The 21,930-nt window shown below is 47.7% G+C and overlaps 1 protein-coding gene across 3 annotated transcripts in view; it reads right to left on the minus strand.

Annotated features, from left to right (window-relative positions):
• The window catches only part of GATA4 (GATA binding protein 4), a 35,308-nt gene that overhangs the window by 4,693 nt on the left and 8,685 nt on the right, over positions 1-21,930 (minus strand). For 2 of the 3 annotated variants that reach the window (XM_030448204.1, XM_030448203.1), the window contains 4 exons: positions 3,754-3,923; positions 2,341-2,466; positions 469-556; positions 55-197 (listed from right to left, as the gene is read on the minus strand). In XM_030448204.1, the coding sequence (XP_030304064.1) occupies positions 55-197; positions 469-556; positions 2,341-2,466; positions 3,754-3,923 (527 nt within the window). The remainder of the gene's footprint in view (positions 1-54; positions 198-468; positions 557-2,340; positions 2,467-3,753; positions 3,924-21,930) is intronic. The other variant, XM_030448205.1, reaches the window with a different exon arrangement.

The following is a 21,930-nucleotide window of genomic DNA, read 5'->3' on the forward strand; positions in this document are numbered from 1 at the left end:
GTCTCCCACCCTAGTACCCATCTTTGTCCCACTGCCAGCATCACCTCTCTATACCTGAGAAATTGGGCAGGGGTGCCCGTAGTGAGATGAAAGCCCAGGTTCTGTTTTTATGGGCCGCATTTCCTCGGTGGTCGTGGTGCTGCTGCTGCTGCTGGTGGAGCTGGTGGTAGGAGTAAGACTCTCACTGCTGGATGGACCTAGGAGAAGGCAAATGGTGAGCCAGGATATTCCCAAAGACATTTCAGTACAGGGCTGTACCCACCCTGGACACATAACCACCCACACCCAAAGCTAGGGCAGGAATAATAAAAAAAAAAGAGTGGAAATGGTTTTGTTACAGCTGAAAGGCAACCAGACACTCCTCATTTGGGAAGAATCAGCCTCGTTGGGGGTCTGACTGACAGGACATGGTGGTCAGAAAGCCAAGTGCACACGTGTGGAGAATTAACTCCCCCATTCAGCACTTACCTGCTGGTGCCTTTGTTTTGTTGAGGTTCTTTGGCTTGCGCTTCCTCGTCTGAATTCCCTCCTTTCTCATTGCTAATGGCCTTGGAACCTAGGGACCCAAATATAAAAGCAGATGGGTTTCTGTATGTCTGGGAGGTCATCTAGGAGAACACAGTTCCAATTTTGCCTTCAGAGGCTTCATGAAAACCACCAGAAGGTTTAGTTGAAAGCCACAACAAGATGGAGCCCAAAGTCACTTGGTCAGCACTGCTGTGTGAAGAGATACATCAAAGCCAGGAGAATCATAGAATAATTTGGGTTGGAAGGGACCCCTAAAGGTCTTCTAGTCTAACCCCCTCTAGTCCAATAAGCAGGGACACCCTCAACCAGATCAGGTTGCTCAGATCCTCCTCAAGCCTCACCCTGAATATCTCCAGGGATGAGGTCTCAGCCACCTCCCTGGGCAACTTTTTCCATTTTTCCACGACCCTCATGGTAAAGAACTTCTTAACATCCAACCTAAATCTGCTCTTCTTTAATTTAAATGAGGTGGGCTTCCAAATGGTGGTTGATACCCCATGCCCATCAGTGTTTAAGAGGTATTTGGGCAATGCCATTAATTATATGCTTTAACTTTTGGTGAGCCCTGAAGGGGTCAGACAGCTGGACAAGAGGATTGTTCTAGGTCCCTCCCAACTAAAATATTCTGTTCTATTCTGTTCCAAACGGGGATAGGATTTTGACATCATAGATGTTGAGTGTTTTAATGCAAGAAGAATTAAACAGCCCATGTGATTTATTTTCTTGTTTAACTCAGAGCAAAAATGTCTTTTTGGCTAACAACTGCTTTCTGCAGAGGTACTAAGCCTGAGGAGGATTTCCTGCTGAGGCAGTCACCTTCATGGTCAGAAACACACTGGGATTTCTTGGAATAATTTTTTGGGGATAGTTAAGACTTCCTCACATCCACTTTATCTTCCAGCTTTGACCTGTCTATCATGAATGTTCTTCCACCCAGTGTGAAGCACTGGACATCACTGTGAACATGGGTGTGTGTCAAAACCCAAGAATTGCAATGAGAAAGAAAACAGGAGGATTGCTACTAAACTAAACAAAATGCCAACATGTTGAAGGCCTCTCTCTCTGCCATGGGTGCTGGCCCTGTTGCCACTGACTGGTGGGAGAAGGGATTTGTAGAGAAACAAGATAAACCAGGTGCCTCGAGTTGCCAAAGAGTGGGTGTGAGTCCACCTGTGCCTGGTTAGGTCAGGCCCCCTATTACCAGGGGGCCAATAAAGGTGGGACACACACCCACAAGGAGGGAGCTTACTCTGGTGTGAGGCATGGAGAGGTCAGCAGCTCATTGAGCCTCAGGAGCAAGAAAGGCTCTTCTCGTTACAGGATTTGCATCTTAAAATTCCTTTCTGTGTCTTGGACTACAACAAGACCCCTTGAGCTAACTCAGGCATGATGTTTGATCATGAAGCCCCCCTGGACAGCTGAGAGGGAGATTATTTCAGCACCCATGGAAAAAAAGTCATTGACCACTCCACATAGACCTTGCCAAGTCTACAGCCAAGCCTTAGCTGGGATTTGACATCTCCTGTGGAAGGGCCAAGCCCTTCTTGTGCTCCTGGCTTGGGTCTTCACTGAATTTAGGAGGGAAGAATCTGGGCCTGGTTTTATTGGGTCTTAAGACTTGGGTGCAAAGGGTGGCAAGTTAATACCTGAGAAATACCCTGTGTGCATCACCAGAAGCAGAGTGTCACCATGAGGGGGATGAAAACCCAAAGAGGCAGCAGGAGAAATGACCCCAGGGGAGCATGGCCAAATCAAACAAAGCCAATCCCCAGCTTGAGGATGTTCTCCTTGTAAAGAATAAAGATCTCTTACCCCATGAAGCTTCATGTAGAGCCCACAGGCATTGCAGACAGGCTCTCCCTCAGTGTTTCGGCGCCAGAGCGTGGTGGTTGTTGTGTGGCAGTTGGCACAGGAGAGGCCAACACGGCGGGAAGCAGACTGCAAGGAAACGCAGAGGAAGAAAACCCATCAGCCCTCTGCTGCCACCACCACCACCATCTCAAATCCCATTGAGCTGGCTCCAGTGTGCCTCAGGTTTCCCTCTTTTCTTGCCCCTCTTATCTCTCTGCCTTTTTCTCTACTGGATGGGCTGGATAACACGACTGCTTTTTTTTTTTCCCCTGTTGCCTTTCAGCTTCTGCTCCTCTGCCTTTCCACCACCTCCTGCTTGCCAGCACTTCATGGACATCTCAAAGATGCTCAGAGGCATCACCTGAACCCAGCCTGTATTTCTCCTGGGTTTTCTTCTCCCAAACTCTGCAGATTCACAGCATGAGTTATGCTCTCTCCAAAGGACCAAGCCTTCTACCCAAGGGATGCTCCTGACTACCAGGAGCCCACGGATCTCCTGTGGACCAGGGAAGGACAGGGCCTGGGTGACAGGGTGCAGTGTTTCACAAGGGTTTTTCACAAGAGGGCGCTGGGTGGCTGTGGCTGGTGGCTCAAGCTGCCAAGGGACATTTTTGAGGCTTGGGATGGAGTATAGAGAGGTCTGGGTGATGGGAAGGTTGAGGATGGAGCTTCGTGGAAGACAAGGAAATGTGACCCTGAGGGATGGCTTACTGGCTGCTTTCTGCCTGGGGTCATGATGGATCCAAGCTCCCAGATTGCAGAGGCCTTCCCAAAACCTCTCACCAAAATCAGGCAGCTTATAAACATCAACATGTTCCCATGCCCCAGGTTTCCCAGGTGTACCCCATCTTCACCCCACAGGCTTTGGGATGCCCTGACCTGCTCTACAAGCTCTGCTTCAACTCTCCCAAAGGAGCTGGGATCAGGGTATCCAGAAAAGGTGTCCAGTCACCATGAAATGAGAGGGGTCACCCAACACTGATGGGGGAATAAGGACCCAGAGATATAGAGGTGAGTGAGGTGATGGAGCTGGAAAGGGTCCCCATTCATCCTAATGTGCCTACAGGGGTACTAAAGCAAAGATTGCCTTTTGCTAAACCAACACCAAGCGACTGCCCCCCTGTCCTACAGCCCCTTCAACCATCTGAGTGCAGAACTTCTCTGGGCAGTCCAAGATCTTGGAGTCTACCAAAACCAAAGCAGTTTGGTTTATGATGGAAATCTGGACCAAATCCACCCAAGCTGGGTGGGTGGGGACCCAATGAATTGAAACGCCCCTGGAATCTCCACCTAGCCAAGGTCTTTTTTTGGGGGTTTTTTGCCTCATCCTTGCACACAGCCTTACCCCCCACGTGTGGTGTGATCTTGACTTACCAGCCTCCTCTGAGGTTTGAACAAGGGCCGATTGATGCCGTTCATCTTGTGGTAGAGCCCGCAGGCGTTGCAGAGGTAGTGCCCAGTCCCATCTCTCCTCCAGAGTGGGGTGGACATGGCCCCACAGTTGACACATTCTCGTCCCTCTGAATAATCATCAAAAAATTCTGCTGCCGTGATGGGAGAGAAGGGGGGGAAAAAACACAGAAATGTGGTTAATGGGGCAGCCATGCGTTTAATTTCTCGTCCGATTTCCAGTATTTCAACCCAGAAGTGACATCTCAAATGATGACAAACATTCAGATTTTATAGGGTGCAAGAAGCAGCTCTCCTGTTCTCAAGGAGGTCCCTGGGGAAGAGGAACCCCTTTCCCTTCCGTGCCATGTTAGCTGCAGGATGCCTGTGGCAGCAGGGATGTGCTGGGACACTGATACAAGGGGACAGGAATAAAAACTTCCCCCTTCTGCTCTGACATCTGCCAAGTTTTGAGATTGGTCAGGGCAGACAGCTTGGGACAGGCCAAGAGCCCTCTGGAAAGACAAGCCAAACACAATTCTGGACTAAGAAGAGAAGAAATGACCAGAGATGAGGCAAGCTGCCCCAGAAGCTCTCAACAGGGCAGGGAAAGCCCCACATTTATGATGCTCTCCCTCCCCCAGCCCATGCCAGCTCCCACCCATCCCCTCTGCAGAGGGGATCAGGGAATCAAAGGGTTGAGATGTTCACGTGCTTTTGCCCTGTAGTCTTCATGAGAAGTGGCTCCTGAACTGCAAGAGCCCACACATGCCACCCCAGCTCAGGCTGTCCCTGGGCATCCACACGTGTCACAGACTCAGCTTTTGATGCAAGTCTCCACCCTGCTTGATGTCACGCTCCAGGGCTTGGTGTATTGACCTTCACCTGCTTCACCCTCCACCAGGAGCTGACTGCAGCTGTGATGGGAGGGGGAAAACAACTTCCCTGGCCTGGGCCTGTCCAATCCTTTTGGCTACAGAAGGTCCAGATCAATTGCAAGGTGGTGCAGAGGTCACCTTGTGTGGTGCACCTCGACTGCATCGTCATTTGGAAAGACGTGTGTCAGGTCACCCTTGGACCTTGAGAAGCCAAGAAATTCACCTAATAAAACGTAAGCATCAGCTAGAGGCCTGGCAGACACGTAACAGTAGCTGCACCCAGCTGGCATGACCCTTGAAAATGTGTGTTCCTCATGGTGGTCCCACCTGGACACTGTCAGCTTCTGAGTTCAGCTAGGAGGGGAATTTCTTCTCTTACAAAACATTGACATGTTCTGTTGTGGGCACCAAAAAAAAAAAAAAGGAACATCAGATGGTGAAATAATTGAGGAGGAGAAGAAAATGACAAATGACAGCAAAGGGCTCCATTATTTACTGCTGGGTCCAGTTCTGGCATCCCCAACACAAGAAGGACCTGGAGCTGTTGGAGTGAATCCAGAGAAGGCACAAAGATGATCAGAGGTTGGAGCAGCTCTGGAGCCAGGCTGAGAGAGTTGGAGGTGTTCAGCCTGGAGAAGAGAAGGCTTTAGAGAACCTTCCAGTACCTGAAGGGGCTCCAGGAAAGTTGGGGTGGGACTTTTTACAAGGGCCTGGAGTGATGGGATGAGGGGTAATGGTTTTAAGCTGAAAAAGGAGAGACTGAGATGAGATCTTGGGAAGAAATTCTTTGCTGTGAGGGTGCTGAGCCCCTGGCCCAGGTTTCCCAAGGAAGCTGTGGCTGCCCCATCCCTGGCAGTGTCTCAGCCCAGGTTGGATGGGGCTTGGAACACCCTGGGCTGGGGGAGGGGTCCCTGACCATGCAGGGGGTTGGAACTGGATGAGCTTTAAGGTCCCTTCCAACCCAAACCAGTCTATGATTACCAGAGGCTGGGAAGAAACCAGGCTGGATCCTCTGATGTCTAATAAGGGTTATGTTTGTATGTCAGCCTCACTTTCTCTTTTCTCCAGATTTTTTGGGGGAAAATCTGCAGGAAACTACATAACCATGAAAAAGGCAAAGGGTTAAAAAATTGCTAAAGTGGCGCCAGTAAAAGGAAACACAGAGGAAAAGATTCCCATGAGCCTGATTCTCCCTAGAAAACCAGGCTAAAAATGGCAAGAGATTGCACCATGTGGCCAAGGGGAAATACTAGAAAACAGTAAATTAATTTACCCCAGGGGGCTGTGGAGCCAGAAATAAGGAATCCAATATCTTCACAGCTGCTAAGAAAAATCTTTGAGCAATTCTGGTGGCTTAGGAGAGATGAGAATCTCTCCAGGTGATTTTCTGTACACGTGGATTGAGTGACAGTGTAACCATAGTGCCTCACTTTCCCCTTTAAAATCACCATTGACCTACAGCCAAAACCTGGATCAAATAAACTTCCCTTGAAAAGGGAAGGGATTGGAACAGCTGGTCAGGAAAGAACTCATTTCCTTGAAAAATTTCAAGAAGGGAAAACATTTCACTATTTATTTATCTTTTTCATCTTAGAAGTTGTTGAGGGTTTTTTTATATTATCATTTTCCAAATAAAAAGCCAAGTGATTTTGTTGTGAGAACGAACATCCCTTCTTCTTTGACTCTAATTCAGGACAGCATTGTTGACATATTCCAGGGAGAATTTAGCAGAACAGAGGCAGTGTGAAGGTAACAGCAAAAATTCTTGACTGATATTTGAGTTTTGTTGGTGATTAATTGCAAAATATCATAGAATCACAGAATAACAGCACAAGGGAGTTGGAAGGGAGCTTAAAGTTGAGGTAGTTCCATCTCTAGCATGGACAGGGACATCTTTCACTAAACCAGGTTGCTCCAAATCCCCAAGTTATCTTTCCTGGAATTTTTTCCTCCATAAAACCAAATCCTGAAAGTCTTGGAAATTAGAGAAAAATTCCTAACAGTCCCTCAGAAAATCATAGAATCATAGAATCATAGAATCATAGAATTAGCCGGGTTGGAAGGGACCTCAGAGGTCATCTAGTCCAACCCTTGACCCACCAGAGCAGTTGCTAGACCATGGCACTGAGTGCCACATCCAGTCTTTATTTAAATGTCTCCAGGGACGGAGAATCTACCACCTCACCGGGCAGTCCATTCCATAGCCTGATCACCCTCTCCGTGAAGAAATTCTTTCTAATATCTAACCTAAACCTCCCCTGGCACAACTTAAGACTGTGTCCTCTTGTCTTGTTGAAGGTCGTCTGTGAAAAGAGTCCAGTTCCCACCTCGCTACAGCCTCCTTTCAGGGAGTTGTAGACAGCAATGAGGTCTCCCCTGAGCCTCCTCTTCTCCAGGCTGAACAGCCCCAGCTCTCTCAGCCTCTCCTCATAGGGCCTGTGCTCGGGTCCCTTCACCAGCCTGGTTGCCCTCCTTTGGACCTGTTCCAGGACCTCTACATCCTTCTTAAACTGAGGGGCCCAGAACTGGACACAGTACTCGAGGTGTGGCCTAACCAGTGCTGAGTACAGGGGAAGAATCACCTCCCTGGACCTGCTGGTGACGCTGTTTCTGATACAGGCCAGGATGCCATTGGCCTTCTTGGCCACCTGAGCACACTGCTGGCTCATGTTCAGTTTCTTGTCGATGCAGACTCCCAGGTCCCTTTCTGGACTAGCTCTTGAATAAAAAGGTCCCTCAAATTGGATCTGATAACAAGAAATGTCAAATATGGCAGTACTTGGGCTTTTAGGAAAATGAATCAAAATAGATTTTGTAGGAAAAAATAGTGGAAGTTTCTACTGAATAGTGAGTGTTACTTCCAAAGAGCTTGTGGGACACATTATTTCCATTTTGCTTTGCAATCAGACACACAAAACACCAGGACAGAGCTGCCTTGAGATTTACTCTACCCTTTTTTTTCTGTATTTGTGTGAGCTGAATCCTTCACTACTTTCTTTGGTGGTTTTGGTGGTTGGTTTTTGGGAGGTTTTTTTGTGGGTTTTTATTTGTTTCTTTGGGGGTTTTTGTGTGCTTTTTGGTTTTGTTTTGTGTGTGTGTGTGGTTTTTTGTTTGTGTTTTGGGGGGGGGTTGGGGGTTTTTTTGGTTTTTTTTTTTTTTCCCAGCTTCTATGGGATTAGGACTGGAGCTTCTCTCTTGAGGGACTATCACTGATTTAAGTTTCCCAAAGTTTTCTCCTGTTTCTGCAGTAATAACATTTCTCTGATTCTCCTCTCTCAGGCAAAGGTGATCCCTGAGGACATTTATGGATCACTGGTGCTCAAGATGGGGAAGGAAGGAGCAGACTTTGTTCCCAGGGCAAACTGAGGCTCCGTGCCATGGGTGGCTCTGATCTCAGCCCTTGTGGGATGATAACAGATGGCTGAGACCTCTGGGTTCACAACCCAGTGCTGAGTCAGAAGATGCTGAGGGCAACCTTATTCCTGGAGCCTCATGAGAGCAAAGGGTGCTCCTTGACCTCAACAGATCAACCTGGAGGAGAAATAATCCTCTCCTGCTTCAAAAAAAAAAGGGCAATGAAGCTGGGGAAGGGTCTGGAGCACAAGTCTTGTGAGGAGAGGCTGAGGGATTGAGCTGGGGTTGTTCAGCCTGGAGAAAAGGAGGTGGAGGGGAGAACTTCTTGTGCTCTACAGCTTCTAGAAAGGGTGTTGGAGCAATGGGGGTGTTGGTCTCTTCTTCCAAGTAACAAGACAATAAAAGAGGCAACAGCCTCAAGTTGTGCCAGAGAAGGTGTAGATTGGATATTTAGGGGAAAATATTGTCCCTGAAAGGTGTATCTGACACTAACCCAAGCTGCCCAGGGAGGTGGTTGAATCACCATGCCTGGAGGTGTTTCAAAGCCGTGGAGATGGGGTGTTGAGGTCCATGGTTTGGCACTGGACTCAGTAGAGTTAGGTTAATATTTGGACTCAATGATCTTAAAGGTCTTTTCCAAACAGAATGATTCTGTGACTCTCTGATTATATGAAAATATTCTTGATGATGGTGAAGAGATGGAGGAGATGACATGGGCTTAGTGCATCCTCCATAGTGAACAAAGTCACAAATCACTTTCTCATGGCATCAGCAGCCTTATTACATATGCAATTAATTTTGCTCTGTAATCTAAAGCAGCAACAAAATTAAAATTTCTGGTATCTCTGCTGGCACTCAGTTATGAGCAGCTCCAATAATTTTTACTCATCAACAAATAGCAGTAGGTAAAAAGGATTTCAAGAACAGGAATATCATTGTGCTTTCAGCTGTCAAGAAGGAACACAATGAGTGGCACATATAGCAATCCTCTCACTCTTCTTTTACTTATTTATCACATAGAATTAATATTTGCCCTCCCCTATTCTCAGTGAGATCAAGAGAGAGTTCAAAACTGGTTTCAACAAAAGAGAAATTAAACTTTCCTTTTTCATTTGCTGATCCTTGACGAAGAGAGAATAGTAGTAAACACATTAAACAAAATAAAATGTCAGTACTTTTCAATCAACATTATAAATAGAATTTTTTTCTTTTTTAATGAACTTTAAAAAATCTGAATGTGGTGATTCCTGCTTGGGCCCCCATGAAGTGGAAAGCTAGGAACTGGATTTCTTTCCAAAAGGGGTGCTATAATTTCACAGCATCAGTAAACTCAGGGATGAAGTTGCCAAGGAGAGCTGAGACATTGGTTTGTGGAGTCTCTTTCTCTGGAGACTTTCAAAACCTGCTTGGATACGTTCCTGTGTGACCTGCAGGAGGGGATCCTGCTTTGGCAGGAGGGTTGGACTTGTTGATATCTAGAAGTCCCTTCCAACCCCTGGCAGTCTATGATTCTATGATTCTTTGACATCCCAGCTTCTCCTGAAAACCTGAGGGTCTACAAAACAATGAGAAAGTATCACCTGAAGAGCTGTACTTCATCAAGTTTGACATGGGTGGGTGTCCAAGATCTGGGAAACCCAAACATTCCCAGGGCTCAGAGGCCACAGGGACCACGATCCAGCAGCAGCCTGAGCTATAGTGGGTATGGAGGTCACTGAGCTTCAAGTGGATTAATTGTTTCATTTGCCATTGTTATAAATAACAGGGATCAAGGTGTGGCAGAATGGTGACTCCCCATGGAAAAAAAAACCCAAACCAACAAACCAACAAATCAACAAACCAAGAAACCAACAAACCAACAAACCAACAAACCACCAGGCATTTTCTTGGCTTCCACCTCAGGGCTGGAGCTCTAAATCCTGGCATTATGAGATCCCCTGACACTTATTCCTTGCACTTAGCAGCCGGGAAAGGAAACGTTTCTACAGGCAGCAAATTGCTCGAGTGGCTTTAACAATGTGGGGGGAAGGAAGGAAAGGCTCCCCCAGTCACACTCAGGGCAATAATTTCCGTTCTGTGGCACAGGAGCTGCTGTCTGATAATGGAGATTTATGAGCCCATCCGGTGACCCCTGGAACAGCCTTTCTGCTGCTGAGATTTACTCCCTCTCCCCAAGGCAGGTATGGCTGGGAACTGGGAGAGGGTGGAGGGAAGGAGAAGGTTTGCTTGATAGGCTGGGAAGGACTTCAGCCCAAGGGTGCTGAGTGGTCTCAGTGAAATATTTGGGTAGGAAGGGAGCTCTAAAGCCCATCCAACCCCCCTGCAGCCAGCAGGGACACCCTCACCCAGATCAGGGTGCTCAGAGCCTCCTCAAGCCTCACCTTGAACATCTCCAGGGATGAGGCCTCAACCACCTCCCTGGGCAACCTCTTCCATTTTTTACTACCCTCACAATAAAGAATTTTTTCTTAACATCCAATCTAAATCTGCTCTTCTCATCTTCCTCTTTGAACATGAAGCTCTCCTGAGTGCCTTTGCCCAGGCCTTTTCTTGAGTGATATCAGTCTTCAAGTCATTCAGTTCTTTTTATGGTCTGTGTCCTTGGATTTGACAAATACTAAGAGTCTTCTACTTGATTTGGGATCAAACTTTTAAGCAGGGCCTCTAGCGATAGAAAAGGGGTCATGGTTTTCAACTAAAACTGGGAAGGTTTAGGCAAAAACAGGTTTTACAACGAGGGTTGTGAAACATTGGCCCACGTTGCCCAGAGAGGTGGTGGGTGCCCCGTCCCTGGAAACATTGAAGTCAGGTTGGACAAGGCTCTGAGCAACCTGATCTGGTTGATGATGAAGATCTACTTAAAGGTGGAATTCATGATCTTTAAAGGTCCCTTCTGACCCAAATCAATCTGTGATTTTATCATTAATTCTTCCTAAGACCCTACCTCCAGTCCATGGAGGAGCTTCTTACATGAGACCAGATCACAAAATCTTGCTGAATGACCCAGATGGTGCAGAGGATGGATTGGGTCCTGTCCTTATCCTGGTCATTAGCTTGCTGTATAAAAGGAGTTCTTTTTCCTCTCATACCTACTGTTTATGAGGACTTCAAGGTCCCCAGGGGAAGGAAATGTCACTTGTGTGTGTTGCACAACAACCTCCTAATCTTGGGTGAGGCCTTGAACATGCTAATGTCAGGAATACTTTCCACAATGGGACATTCAGTCTCCAGGGAGCCAGAAGCAGCTCCTAAGTGATGCACTGAGGTTTGGTAGGAACAAAACATTCTTGGATATGTCCTTTCTTGGCTCTCAGTCGTTGGGTGTGGTTCTTCACATCCACCTCCAGGACCACAGAGGTCAAGTGGTATGGACAATGCAAAGCTCAACAAGAAAACAGATCTGAACAGCCAGCCTACACCTACAGGCACTTTTTCCAGCATGAAAAGGACATGATAACATCTTTGACCAAGGACATGGCCCACCTAAAGGACTTTTACCTTCCCAGCCATGACAATCAAACTCCCTCTCATGACCAAGTCAGCTGGGGATCAGAGGGGGGTTACCCAGAGCTTGAATCTGAAGGGTGGGTTGAACTTGGTTCTTTCCATCATCTCTGGAAGTACCAGCCCTGCCAGTGTGCCCCATCCTAGTTCCATCCGTGTTCCATCCATAGCATGTTCCATCCTAGACCTTTTGGATTTGTTTGGGCTTTCCTAAATCTGTTAACACTGCAGAAATCATCTTGAGCACGGAACCCTGAGGGGATCAGGGCCCAAAGGAACAATAACAATGGGAGCACCTCCAATACAGAGATTTTGTTTTCTGTTCCCAAACCACCCTCTAGAAGGGGACAGAGTCTGGTTTGAGGCACACTCAGCTGTTGTCTCAGGAAAAACAACAACCAGGCTGCCTACCACCTTCTGCCCTCCAGCCCCCTCCTGCCTTCACCCCCTCTGGGTGAAGAGGAATGGAAAGAGACTTCCATTCATATAGCACCAGGGTTTTGTTTACAGATGGAGAGTTATTTAATAAGTTAATTAATTTAACATTTTCCACTTCAGAAATGTCTTCTCAACCCAACGAAGCCACTCAGCAAAGGAGAAGCTGTCCTTCAAACACAGCCAGGCATTTGCAGCCCCTGGGAGAAGTTTTTCCCTACAGAGAAGCAGTTTCCTAAACCAATTTGTTATGATAAGAGGTGAGATCCACAATCCTGTGCATACAGGGAGCCCAAATGGACTCTTTTGAGTGCCACATGGACACCCCAGGATCCCACCCAAGGTCCCCTCACCTTCTGCTTCAAGGGACAGCACGGCATGAGAAAACAGTGTTTGCCATTCCAGCTGCTCAAGGATGGTTTTTCCCAAATTCCAAGACTGTTTCCATTAAAAAGTGGCAGCGTGGAAATCCTTCCTATGGTTCACAACCTTTGGGAGTCCTTTTCTTAAGTGTTTTCCTACAGCTAGTGGGGCTGAAAGTCACAACTTTTGTTGCTTTTACATGGGTTGAGATGCTCCTATGAATTGATGCTTCCCATTGAGGATGCTCCAGAAGCTCAAGCTTCTGGGATAAAAACCCACCAAAAAAAATCTGCTAAAAGTTCTGGTTGGTAGAGCTGAACTGGAAAGGAAAGAAGCAGCAAAAGCCAAGGAGAGATAAATGTAGAAGGGGCACGGAGTGCTGTAAATAAAAGAGCTCAAATTTATGCCTGGGAGAGATCTGGAGTCTAAAAGAAAGGTGTCAGTGAGCCTTCCCTTTTTTGAGAGGGAAATCATCAGCTTGGCACACAGACTGGGAACAGAAAGTCCATGTGCATTCATCTACCAGAGCTGAGGATGCTTCTGCAAAACCAGTTTCTTCCCATTAGAATCATGGAATTGGCTGGGTTGGAAGGGACCTCAGAGATCATCGAGTCCAACCCTTGAACCACTGTTGCGCTTGCTAGACCATGGCACTGAGTGCCACATCCAGGCTCTTTTGAAATATCTCCAGACACGGAGAATCCACTACTTCCCTGGGCACCCACTCCAATGTCTGATCACCCTCTCCAGAAAGAAATTCTTTCTCATCTCCAACCTAAACCTCCCCTGGCACAACTTGAGACCCTGCCCTCTTGTCTTGCTGAGAGTTGCCTGGGAAAAGAGCCCAACCCCCCCCTGGCTCCAACCTCCTTTCAGGGAGTTGGAGAGAGTGATGAGGTCTCCCCTGAGCCTCCTCTTCTCCAGCCTCAACACCCCCAGCTCCCTCAGCCCTTCCTCACAGGACTTGTGCTGGATCCCTTCACAGCCTCCTTGCTCTTCTCTGGACCTGCTCCAGCACCTCAATCTCCTTCCTGAGCTGAGGAGCCCAGAACTGGACACAGGACTCAAGGTGTGGCCTCCCCAGGGCTGAGCACAGGGGTAGAATCCCTTCCCTGGACCTGCTGGCCACACTGTTCCTGACACAGCCCAGGATGCCATTGGCCTTCTTGGCCACCTGGACACACTGCTGGCTCCTGTTCAGCTTCCTGGCAATCCAGACTCCCAGGTCCCTTTCTGCCTGGCTGCTCTCATTGCCTCTTTTTCCCCCTCCCTCTTCTCTGCCTGTTTCCTCTCTGACAGAATTTGGGAGAAATGAATCCATCCCCCCCCAACACCCCATTTTAGAGGCTAATGAGATATGAGGAGAGCAGGACAGTGCCTGTGTCAGTGATGTCTATCACTGAGTTGGTTGCTGCTGGGAATCTCCACATCTCCTTGGATGTGGATTTATGAGGGAGCATCCCCTTTGTAACTGCTGCTTTGCAGGAACTGGAGAAGAGGTTCCAGTCCCCACTCTTCACAAAATGACAGAATTATTTTGGTTGGAGAAAACCTTTAACATCATTGGGTCCAACCATTAACCTAACTTTACTGGGTCCAATAAACCATATTTCAAAGAACCACATCTACATATCTTTTAAGCACCTCCAGGGGTGGTGGTTTAAGTACCTCCCCAGGCAATTTATATCACTGTTTAATTATCCTTCCACTGAATAAATTTCTCCTAATATCCAATCTAAACCTCTCCTGACACAACTTGAGACCATGTCCTCTTGTCTTCTTAGCAGAAGCATCTTTTGAAGCAAAATGTGTCACTGTGCAGCATCAGAGAAGTGGCTGAATGCTGTCTCAGAATCTTTTGGGGTTTATCTGACATCTCTACAGTGGAGAAAACATTTGATTACTCAATTCTCAATTTTCTGCCTAGACTGAACACCTTTCCCCACACAAACCTCAAGACCTTATTCCATTTTTTCATTTTTTTTTTAAAGATCCAGCCTACCATCAGGCTGAGCCACGTGTGACCTTCAAAAAAGCAAAGAAAAATGTGCTTTTTTGGCTTTTTTTTTCCCCCCCTCTTGTTTCATGAAACACCCCAGTGAGACTGTTCCTGTGCAAGCCTTCCCAAGCCAAATGTTTCCCATCAAGGCAAAGGGAACATCGTGTCCCTCCCCTGCACACACAGCTCCCTCCTCTGCCTGCAGCAAGCCAAGGTCTGTGGCACACACCGTTGCCAGCAGCCAGGAATCCTCCTTTCCTTCATGGAGATGTTTTTCCCCAGCTTGAAGGCCGCTGGAGGTAGGAGCAGCCAAGGGACCAGCTGAGCTCGTGTGCAAGAGGGACACGACGGGAAGGTTGGTCAACTCCTGGACCTGGATTTGAGCTCAGGCAATAGGTTTCTCTTGAGAAAGGTTTTGCATCTCCTTGTGACACCTTTTCCCCTTGAGAAGGAGCAAAGGCTCTTCCCTGCCTCACTGGAGAGGGGCAACAGGACAACTTTTAGAGGCCACGGTGATTGATGTGGAGAGGGAAGAAGGGTGGGTGGCAAAGGGCTGCATTCCTCTCAAAACAGCTTCAGCCAAAGTGCCTGTTTTGAGAAGGGTCAGGAGATGGTCCTTGGGGAATGGCCAACCTGGTTGTTTGAGGAGCACTGACAGCTTTTCAGAACACCAGAACCCAAACCACCAAATCCAGAGCTGAGTGAACTACCAACCATGCCCTACAGACCAAAGGTGCCCATTCTGCTGTACAGGAGGCAGTCACACAAACATCCCCAAGGATGTGGGGTGCTGTTGGTTGGAGCACTTGCTGACCAACCCTTGGATAGCAACCTGGTGCCCAACAACAACTTCTGCTGTCAGCTTGGGCATGAGTGAACTCCCAGGTCTGCTTTCTTTTGCTGGAGTGCACACCTGATCTCATCCCCACAAGGTCACCTCCCTTCTCTTACTCCTACTTACAGTTCTCACACTTGTAAATATCTGAGGCTCTTCTGAGAGATTTCTCTGCCTGTTGACTGTCAAAATATTTATTAACAAATCTTAGATTAGCATGGGAAGCCCAGGGTATGGCCAGGATGGAACCAGTCACATCCTGAGGGCTGCTTGGCAGAAGGCACCTGGAAATGGTCTTTCTTTTGACAAAGAAATTACAGCTACAGCATTTCTCTTCCATGGACCCCATCTCCAAATGAGCATCCCCTGCCAGGGGCTCTTCTTTGATGACTGCAGGAAAAAAAGATGTTGGTGGAAAAAAAATGTAGAAGATGAAATGGATTTGCAAAGCCATGTTCCCACCTGGACAGGTGTTGGATACAGGTAATGGATCACCTCTGACATGTGCAGCCCTATCTGGTGTACCCACATGGGAACTGGTTTTATGGCTACTGGGGAACAGGTGAACCTTGTCCCTAAGCCCAACTAGTGGAGCCTGGCCATGTTCAGACACTCAGCCCCCAGTCTACAGTGGTCTCCATCCAAACTGCTTCTCAGAACCTGCACTTGCTTGAATTAGGCTGAGATGGTATCTGCTCAGACCCTGCCAGAGACCATGAAGAGCATGGTCATGGTTTCTTGAGTTCCCATGGCTGGCATCTGGCACTACTTCATCATCAAACATGTCACACCCTTCATGGGCTTTTGGGCTGCTCAGGCTTCTAGAGAGCAGCTGATGATGTGGCACTTAAGGACGTGGGTTTTGTGGTGGATTTGGTAAGGTTAGGTTAACAGTCAAACTCAGTTATCTTTGGGGTCTTTTCCAACCTAAATGATTCCATGATTTTATGAGTTGAAACTCCTTAAACCACAGGAACCCAGTGGTTTGTGGTCATGTGTCCTAAGTGCAGCATCTGTCCATCCTATGGTGACTTTCTGTAGGGGTGGCAACCAGCACCCAGGTGCCCAAAGCCAGGAGCAGGTCTGGGCCCAGGGACACTGGTGCTGTTTGGGATCATTACAAAAACACGAGGGTGAAGCTAGGTTGATGTGTGCCAGCAACAGAGTCAAACTTTTCTCAAGAAGGCACAGGGGGATGGAGAACAAACAACAGAGTGATGGATGGAACACCCAGAGAGGTGAAGGAACTTCCATCCCTGGACATCTCCAAGCCTCATCCAGGCAAAGCCACACCTGAGCTCAGCTGCTGTTAGTGGCTGTCCTGCTGCCAGCAGGAGACTGGATGAGAAGAGATCTTCCAGCCTGAAATCCTGCAACTCCAGAAAATTAAAGTTTGTTTTGTTATGCTGTTCTTTTTTGTTTGTTTTTTTTTTTCCCCAGACTGATGCAGATGAGAGGAAAAGAGAGTGATACATGTCAAATGGGCAAAATCCTGGATCCTGCTTATAGGAATATGATTAATTGTGTTATTATTACCACACGTGTGTATTATACACGTGTTTGCATGTGTGTGTGCACATACGTATGTATAAATGTAGTCATGTACTTATACTATAACCTGAAGAATGCCATCGTAGCAAGCCAAGAGTCACAGAATCACAGAATTATCAGAGCTGGAAGGGACCTCTGGAGATCATCCTGTCCAACTCTCCCACTAAATTAGAATCCCCTGGAACACCTCACACAGGAACACATCCAGGTGGGGTTTGAATATCTCCAGAGATGGGGACTCCACAACCTCCCAGGGCAGCCTGGGCCAATGCCTTGGCACCCTCAGAGTAAAGAAGTTTTTTCTCATGTTTAAATGGAACTTAGAATCATAGAATCATAGAATTGGCTGGGTTGGAAGGGACCTCAGAGATCATCAAGTCCAACCCTTGAACCACTGTTGCGCTTGCTAGACCATGGCACTGAGTGCCACATCCAGTCTCTTTTGAAATATCTCCAGACACAGAGAATCCACTACTTCCCTGGGCAGCCCATTCCAATGCCTGATCACCCTCTCCAGAAAGAAATTCTTTCTCATCTCCAACCTAAACCTCCCCTGGCACAACTTGAGACCCTGCCCTCTTATCTTGCTGAGAGTTGCCTGGGAAAAGAGCCCAACCCCCCCTTTGGCTCCAACCTCCTTTCAGGGAGTTGGAGAGAGTGATGAGGTCTCCCCTGAGCCTCCTCTTCTCCAGCCTCAACACCCCCAGCTCCCTCAGCCCTTCCTCACAGGAATTCTGCTGGATCCCTTCACAGCCTCCTTGCTCTTCTCTGGACCTGCTCCAGCACCTCAATCTCCTTCCTGAGCTGAGGGGCCCAGAACTGGACACAGGACTCAAGCTGTGGCCTCCCCAGGGCTGAGCACAGGGGCAGAATCCCTTCCCTGGACCTGCTGGCCACGCTGTTCCTGACACAGCCCAGGATGCCATTGGCCTTCTCGGCCACCACTTCCTACGTTCCAGCTTGTGCCTGTTGTCCCTGGTCCTGTCCCTGGGAACTACTGAGGAGATTCTGGCTCCATCTTCCTTGCACCCTCCCTTTAGATACTTGGAGATGTTGACAAGGTCTCCCCTCAGCCTTCTCCAGTCTAAAGAGTCCCAGCTCTCAGCCTTTCCTCAGAAGAGAAATGCTCCAGGCCCGCAACCATCTAGTTCCCTCTCTCTCTTCCCTGTCACTTCTAGTCAATTCTCTCTGTTTTTTTCTCTTTAAATTATTATTTTATAGACTGTGTTTCTGTATTCTATGTAGAGAATAGCTGGATAGAACCATGGATAAAGTTAAATATTTCTAGAAACAGACAAATCCAACAGGCAAACTCAGATCAATAAAACCCTGGCACACTTTATATATATATATATAAATAAATATTTATATACCATTTCTAGGAATGCAGGAAATAAGTGGGGTGTATCCTGCTCTGCACCTCTGCACTCTGAATAGGAGGGCACTGATAAATAAATAGGTTGCATATTAGGAAAAAATTCTTTGCTGTGAGGGTGCTGAGCCCCTGGCCCAGGTTGCCCAAGGAAATTTTGGCTGCCCCATCCCTGGCAGTGTCTCAGCCCAGGTTGGATGGGGCTTGGAGCAACCTGGGCTGTGGGAAGTGTCCCTGTCCCCATGGCAGGGGGATGGAACTGGATGATCCCCTTAAGGTCCCTTCCAACCCAAACCATTCTATGATTCTATGACACTAAATATTGATTCTCTTCTGCATATTCAACACCCCATCCCAGTTTTCACTGATTTAGACACAGGCACTGACTCAGATCTGCAGATGTCACACTGATAAACCCCACTCAGAAGAGTGACACCAAAAGAAGCTCATCCAGATCCTGGGCTCCCTAGAGGACAGAAGCCAGGGACAAACAAAAAGGTGTTTACTATGGGTTCATCCCATTACAGGGGAGGGTGAGTTTGTCTAACCCCTGGCCCTTCTCTTTTCCTCTTTTATTAGTTATCCTGGACGTTAAGTCAACTCAGCTCCTGGGGAGGACAGAGTGATTCTCCTGGCCACTGATAAAGCATCTGTAAAGGTCAGAAACTCCAGCCCAGGCCAATAAACCTGCAGGTACCAAACTTATCAGGGCAACATATAACTTGCAGTTTTTCTAACTCAATTGATTGGGCTTTTTATCTAAAATAACAGGCATTATAAGATAGGCGAAAGTCAAGATAAGGAAGAAAATTGAGTAGGTCTTGAATCCAGATCAGCCTGGGGACAGGTTCAAACTCCCACACCTGCCCCAGAGGAATCAATGAAAGTTTCTTGGCATCATCCCCTCGTTTTGAAACACTGCTGGAGTTGAGTGAACTTTGAGACCGTGGCGTTTATTCTGTGATTATAATTAACCTGCTCACCCGTTGGTATTGATTTCACACAAAGGGAGGTGATGGAGTCTGCCTGGGAGGTTGGTTTAGGAACAGAAATGGTCAGGGAGGGGAGGTAGCCCTGCCAAAGTGAAGCTCTTCTCTGGCTGGGGGAAAAGGGACAGGGTGACAAGGGGGGTTTCACCCTCCTGCTTGTGCTGGGATCTGGGAAGACCCTTGAGGCCCCAGCCAGAGGGTCACAGTGTCCCATTAAGCCATGAAGGACCACACGTGGAAAACTCCTGGAGAAAAGCCCCAGGATTCAGGTCATCCTCCCAGCCCAGGGGACTGTGAGGAGGAGATGTCTCCCTGAGCCAGCTGCCTCTCTCATGCTCCACATCCCTAAGGCATGTCCCAGCTCAGCATCCTTCCCAGCAGCCATTCCCTGGAGCAGCCAACCCCTGGGGCCAGCACTCCCTTCCCAAAATAATCTCAGACATCTGGGGCCAAACATGTCATTCAGAGGAGTCCTGATGTCTGGGGCTCACCACCTCACTGATTTTTTTTTTTTTTTCTTACAGCTCCAGCACTTCAAGCCCTAAGTATTAAGTCATGATGGCTCCCTGCTTTGCAAAGAGAGCCTGGCTTGGAAATTCATAGGAGTTTAAATAATATTTTTTCTTTTTTTCCTAGAGTTTCAGCACCAGGGTCCACAAAAAAACCCTTCCTTCCCTTCCTGCCAAAGCAAAGCCTGAAGGAAAGCTGAGGCTCATGGCAACACAAGGGCTGGTCACAGCCGGAGGGAGGCAGCTGAAAAGCAGACACGAGGGAGATATCTCCCAAACTGTTAGGAGATGTTTGTAGAGCCAAAGAAGACAGCCCATTCCCCCAGCCCCCGAGGCCAGAGGACAACCTGGAACTTGCTTTAATATTTTAGATGTAGCCAGAGTGCACCCTGCAAGCAGGAGCTGGGGAAAACAAGAAAAAACCCACCCAAGAATTGGCATAATCCTGCTCAGAGGGAGCAGTGTGGTCTCATTTTCCCAGCCCAGCTCCATTTCTGTTCCCAACCTCTCCTGCTTGGCTCAGTTTTTAACCTTCTAGGAGATCCTGATGGCACCAGGCTCCCAGCTCCATAAATCCCCCAGCTGTGGCTGGAAGCATCGAGCGAGGGAAAACAGCTGAGATTTGGGATGAAAAGCAAGAGCAGGCAGTGGCACTCCACCACGGGACCTCTCCTGAAATGCTCCCCAGGCAGACACCAACCTAATTCCCAGGGATTAGGAAGAAACATTTCCAGGCAGTGATTTTGCTATCCCAGATTCTGCTGCATTCAGTACCAGTCCCTGCTGGAGACGGGAGAGCTGCATCCCTCACCCTCCTGCCGTTGCCCCAACTTCTGCTGGAAAACTTCTTTTTCCTTGACTTTCCCTGATTTTTTTTTCCTGTCACAAATAAAATAAATTTCCCAGCCTCTGGCAGAAGCTGTTGGAACCCAACTGGCTCCCTTAAGGGGTTCACCAGCTTTACAGGTCACAAAATGGTTTTTTTTTAGCACAAATCACTTCATGTTGCAACATGTAAACCAAGTGGCCACTTTCCAGGAAAAAAAAAAACAAAAAAAAAAAGGTAGAGAGGTCCTGCTGTTTTTTTGGGGGGGGTTTGCCTCTCTGAGAAAACCTAGAGGTCTCCAAATAATTTCCAGGGAACTGTATTTCATCCCCATGGAAGCATCTTGCATGGGCCTGATCCTGCAGAACCTCCCTTTGCTTTAAAACAGGGAAGGTTTCAGCTCAGAGCAAGGGTTTTGGGGGTTGCTTTTATTTTTTCCCAGTCCACACTAAATCTGTTTGATCCTGCAAACCTTGCTTGGGTGAAACCACAGGACTGGCCTTAGAAAAACACAGAAAATAGCAAAAAAATCATGGGGAGGACCCAACTTTCCTCCCGTCCAGCAAAGGGTGCGTCCTACATTAAGGTATCCACCTAACTAAGCAAAAAAACCCCCACTCTGTGCCAGTAAATAATTGTGAAAAATACAATCACTGGCTGCTTCTTGGAAAAGAACTGATTATTTTTCCTTCCAGTAGACATTGCCCCAAACTTGGCTTTCAAATCCAGACCTTGCCAAAACCTGAAAGCTGAAACGTTTCAGCGTTGATGGCAGGGTCAGATCTACGTCAGCTTCAAAACTCTCTGCCCAAAATCCTCTTTCCAAGCAGACCCAGCACTCACCCTCCTGCCTTGTGGTATTTTGTGGGGTTTTGGGTTTTTTGTGGGGGGAGAGGGGAGATGAAGTTCCATCTCCAGCTTATTGTATTGGAAAAGAAATCAGCAGCCAGTGTTCCACAGGGCGCGAGAGGACGGGGAATGCTGCGAAATCAAGTGAACCCGGCAGCAAGCAACCTAAAAAACATTAAGGAAAAAAACCCCCAACATTTCTGCCATAGGAGACCTTACAACAGGATCACTCAGTGACCAAGAAACACAGGGGGTGGGGGTTAAAAAGTGGTTTTAATACCACTTGCAGCAAGCCCCCAGCCAAGGCAACGCTGACCGCGTTATTTTTGAGCGCTGTCACGCACGTGTAAGCACCCGTGTCTAAAGACCTCACTGCTCAGGCATGGCAGATAATTGGGTTTAATTTGTCATTACAGATGTATTTACAGCTTGGATCGGTCACTGTGACCGGTGAAGTGGGGAAAAACTTCTAAAGGACAAGGAAGATTTTCATATTTTGCTGTAATGTTGGATGTTAGCACCGCCAGCTGCCAGGCTTTTACCCCACAAAGGGACCTACAAGGCTTTTTTCTTCCCCCTCAGAATAATAATTAAAAAAATTGCAAACTTATAATTATTTTTTTGTTGTTAGGATTCGGGTTAATTGTGAATGTAGAAGGACATTCTCAGAGATTTCCCTGCTTCTTGAAGCAGCATTT

Source organism: Calypte anna, chromosome 3 (genome assembly GCF_003957555.1).
Source record: "Calypte anna isolate BGI_N300 chromosome 3, bCalAnn1_v1.p, whole genome shotgun sequence".
Classification (NCBI taxonomy): Eukaryota; Metazoa; Chordata; class Aves; order Apodiformes; family Trochilidae; genus Calypte; species Calypte anna.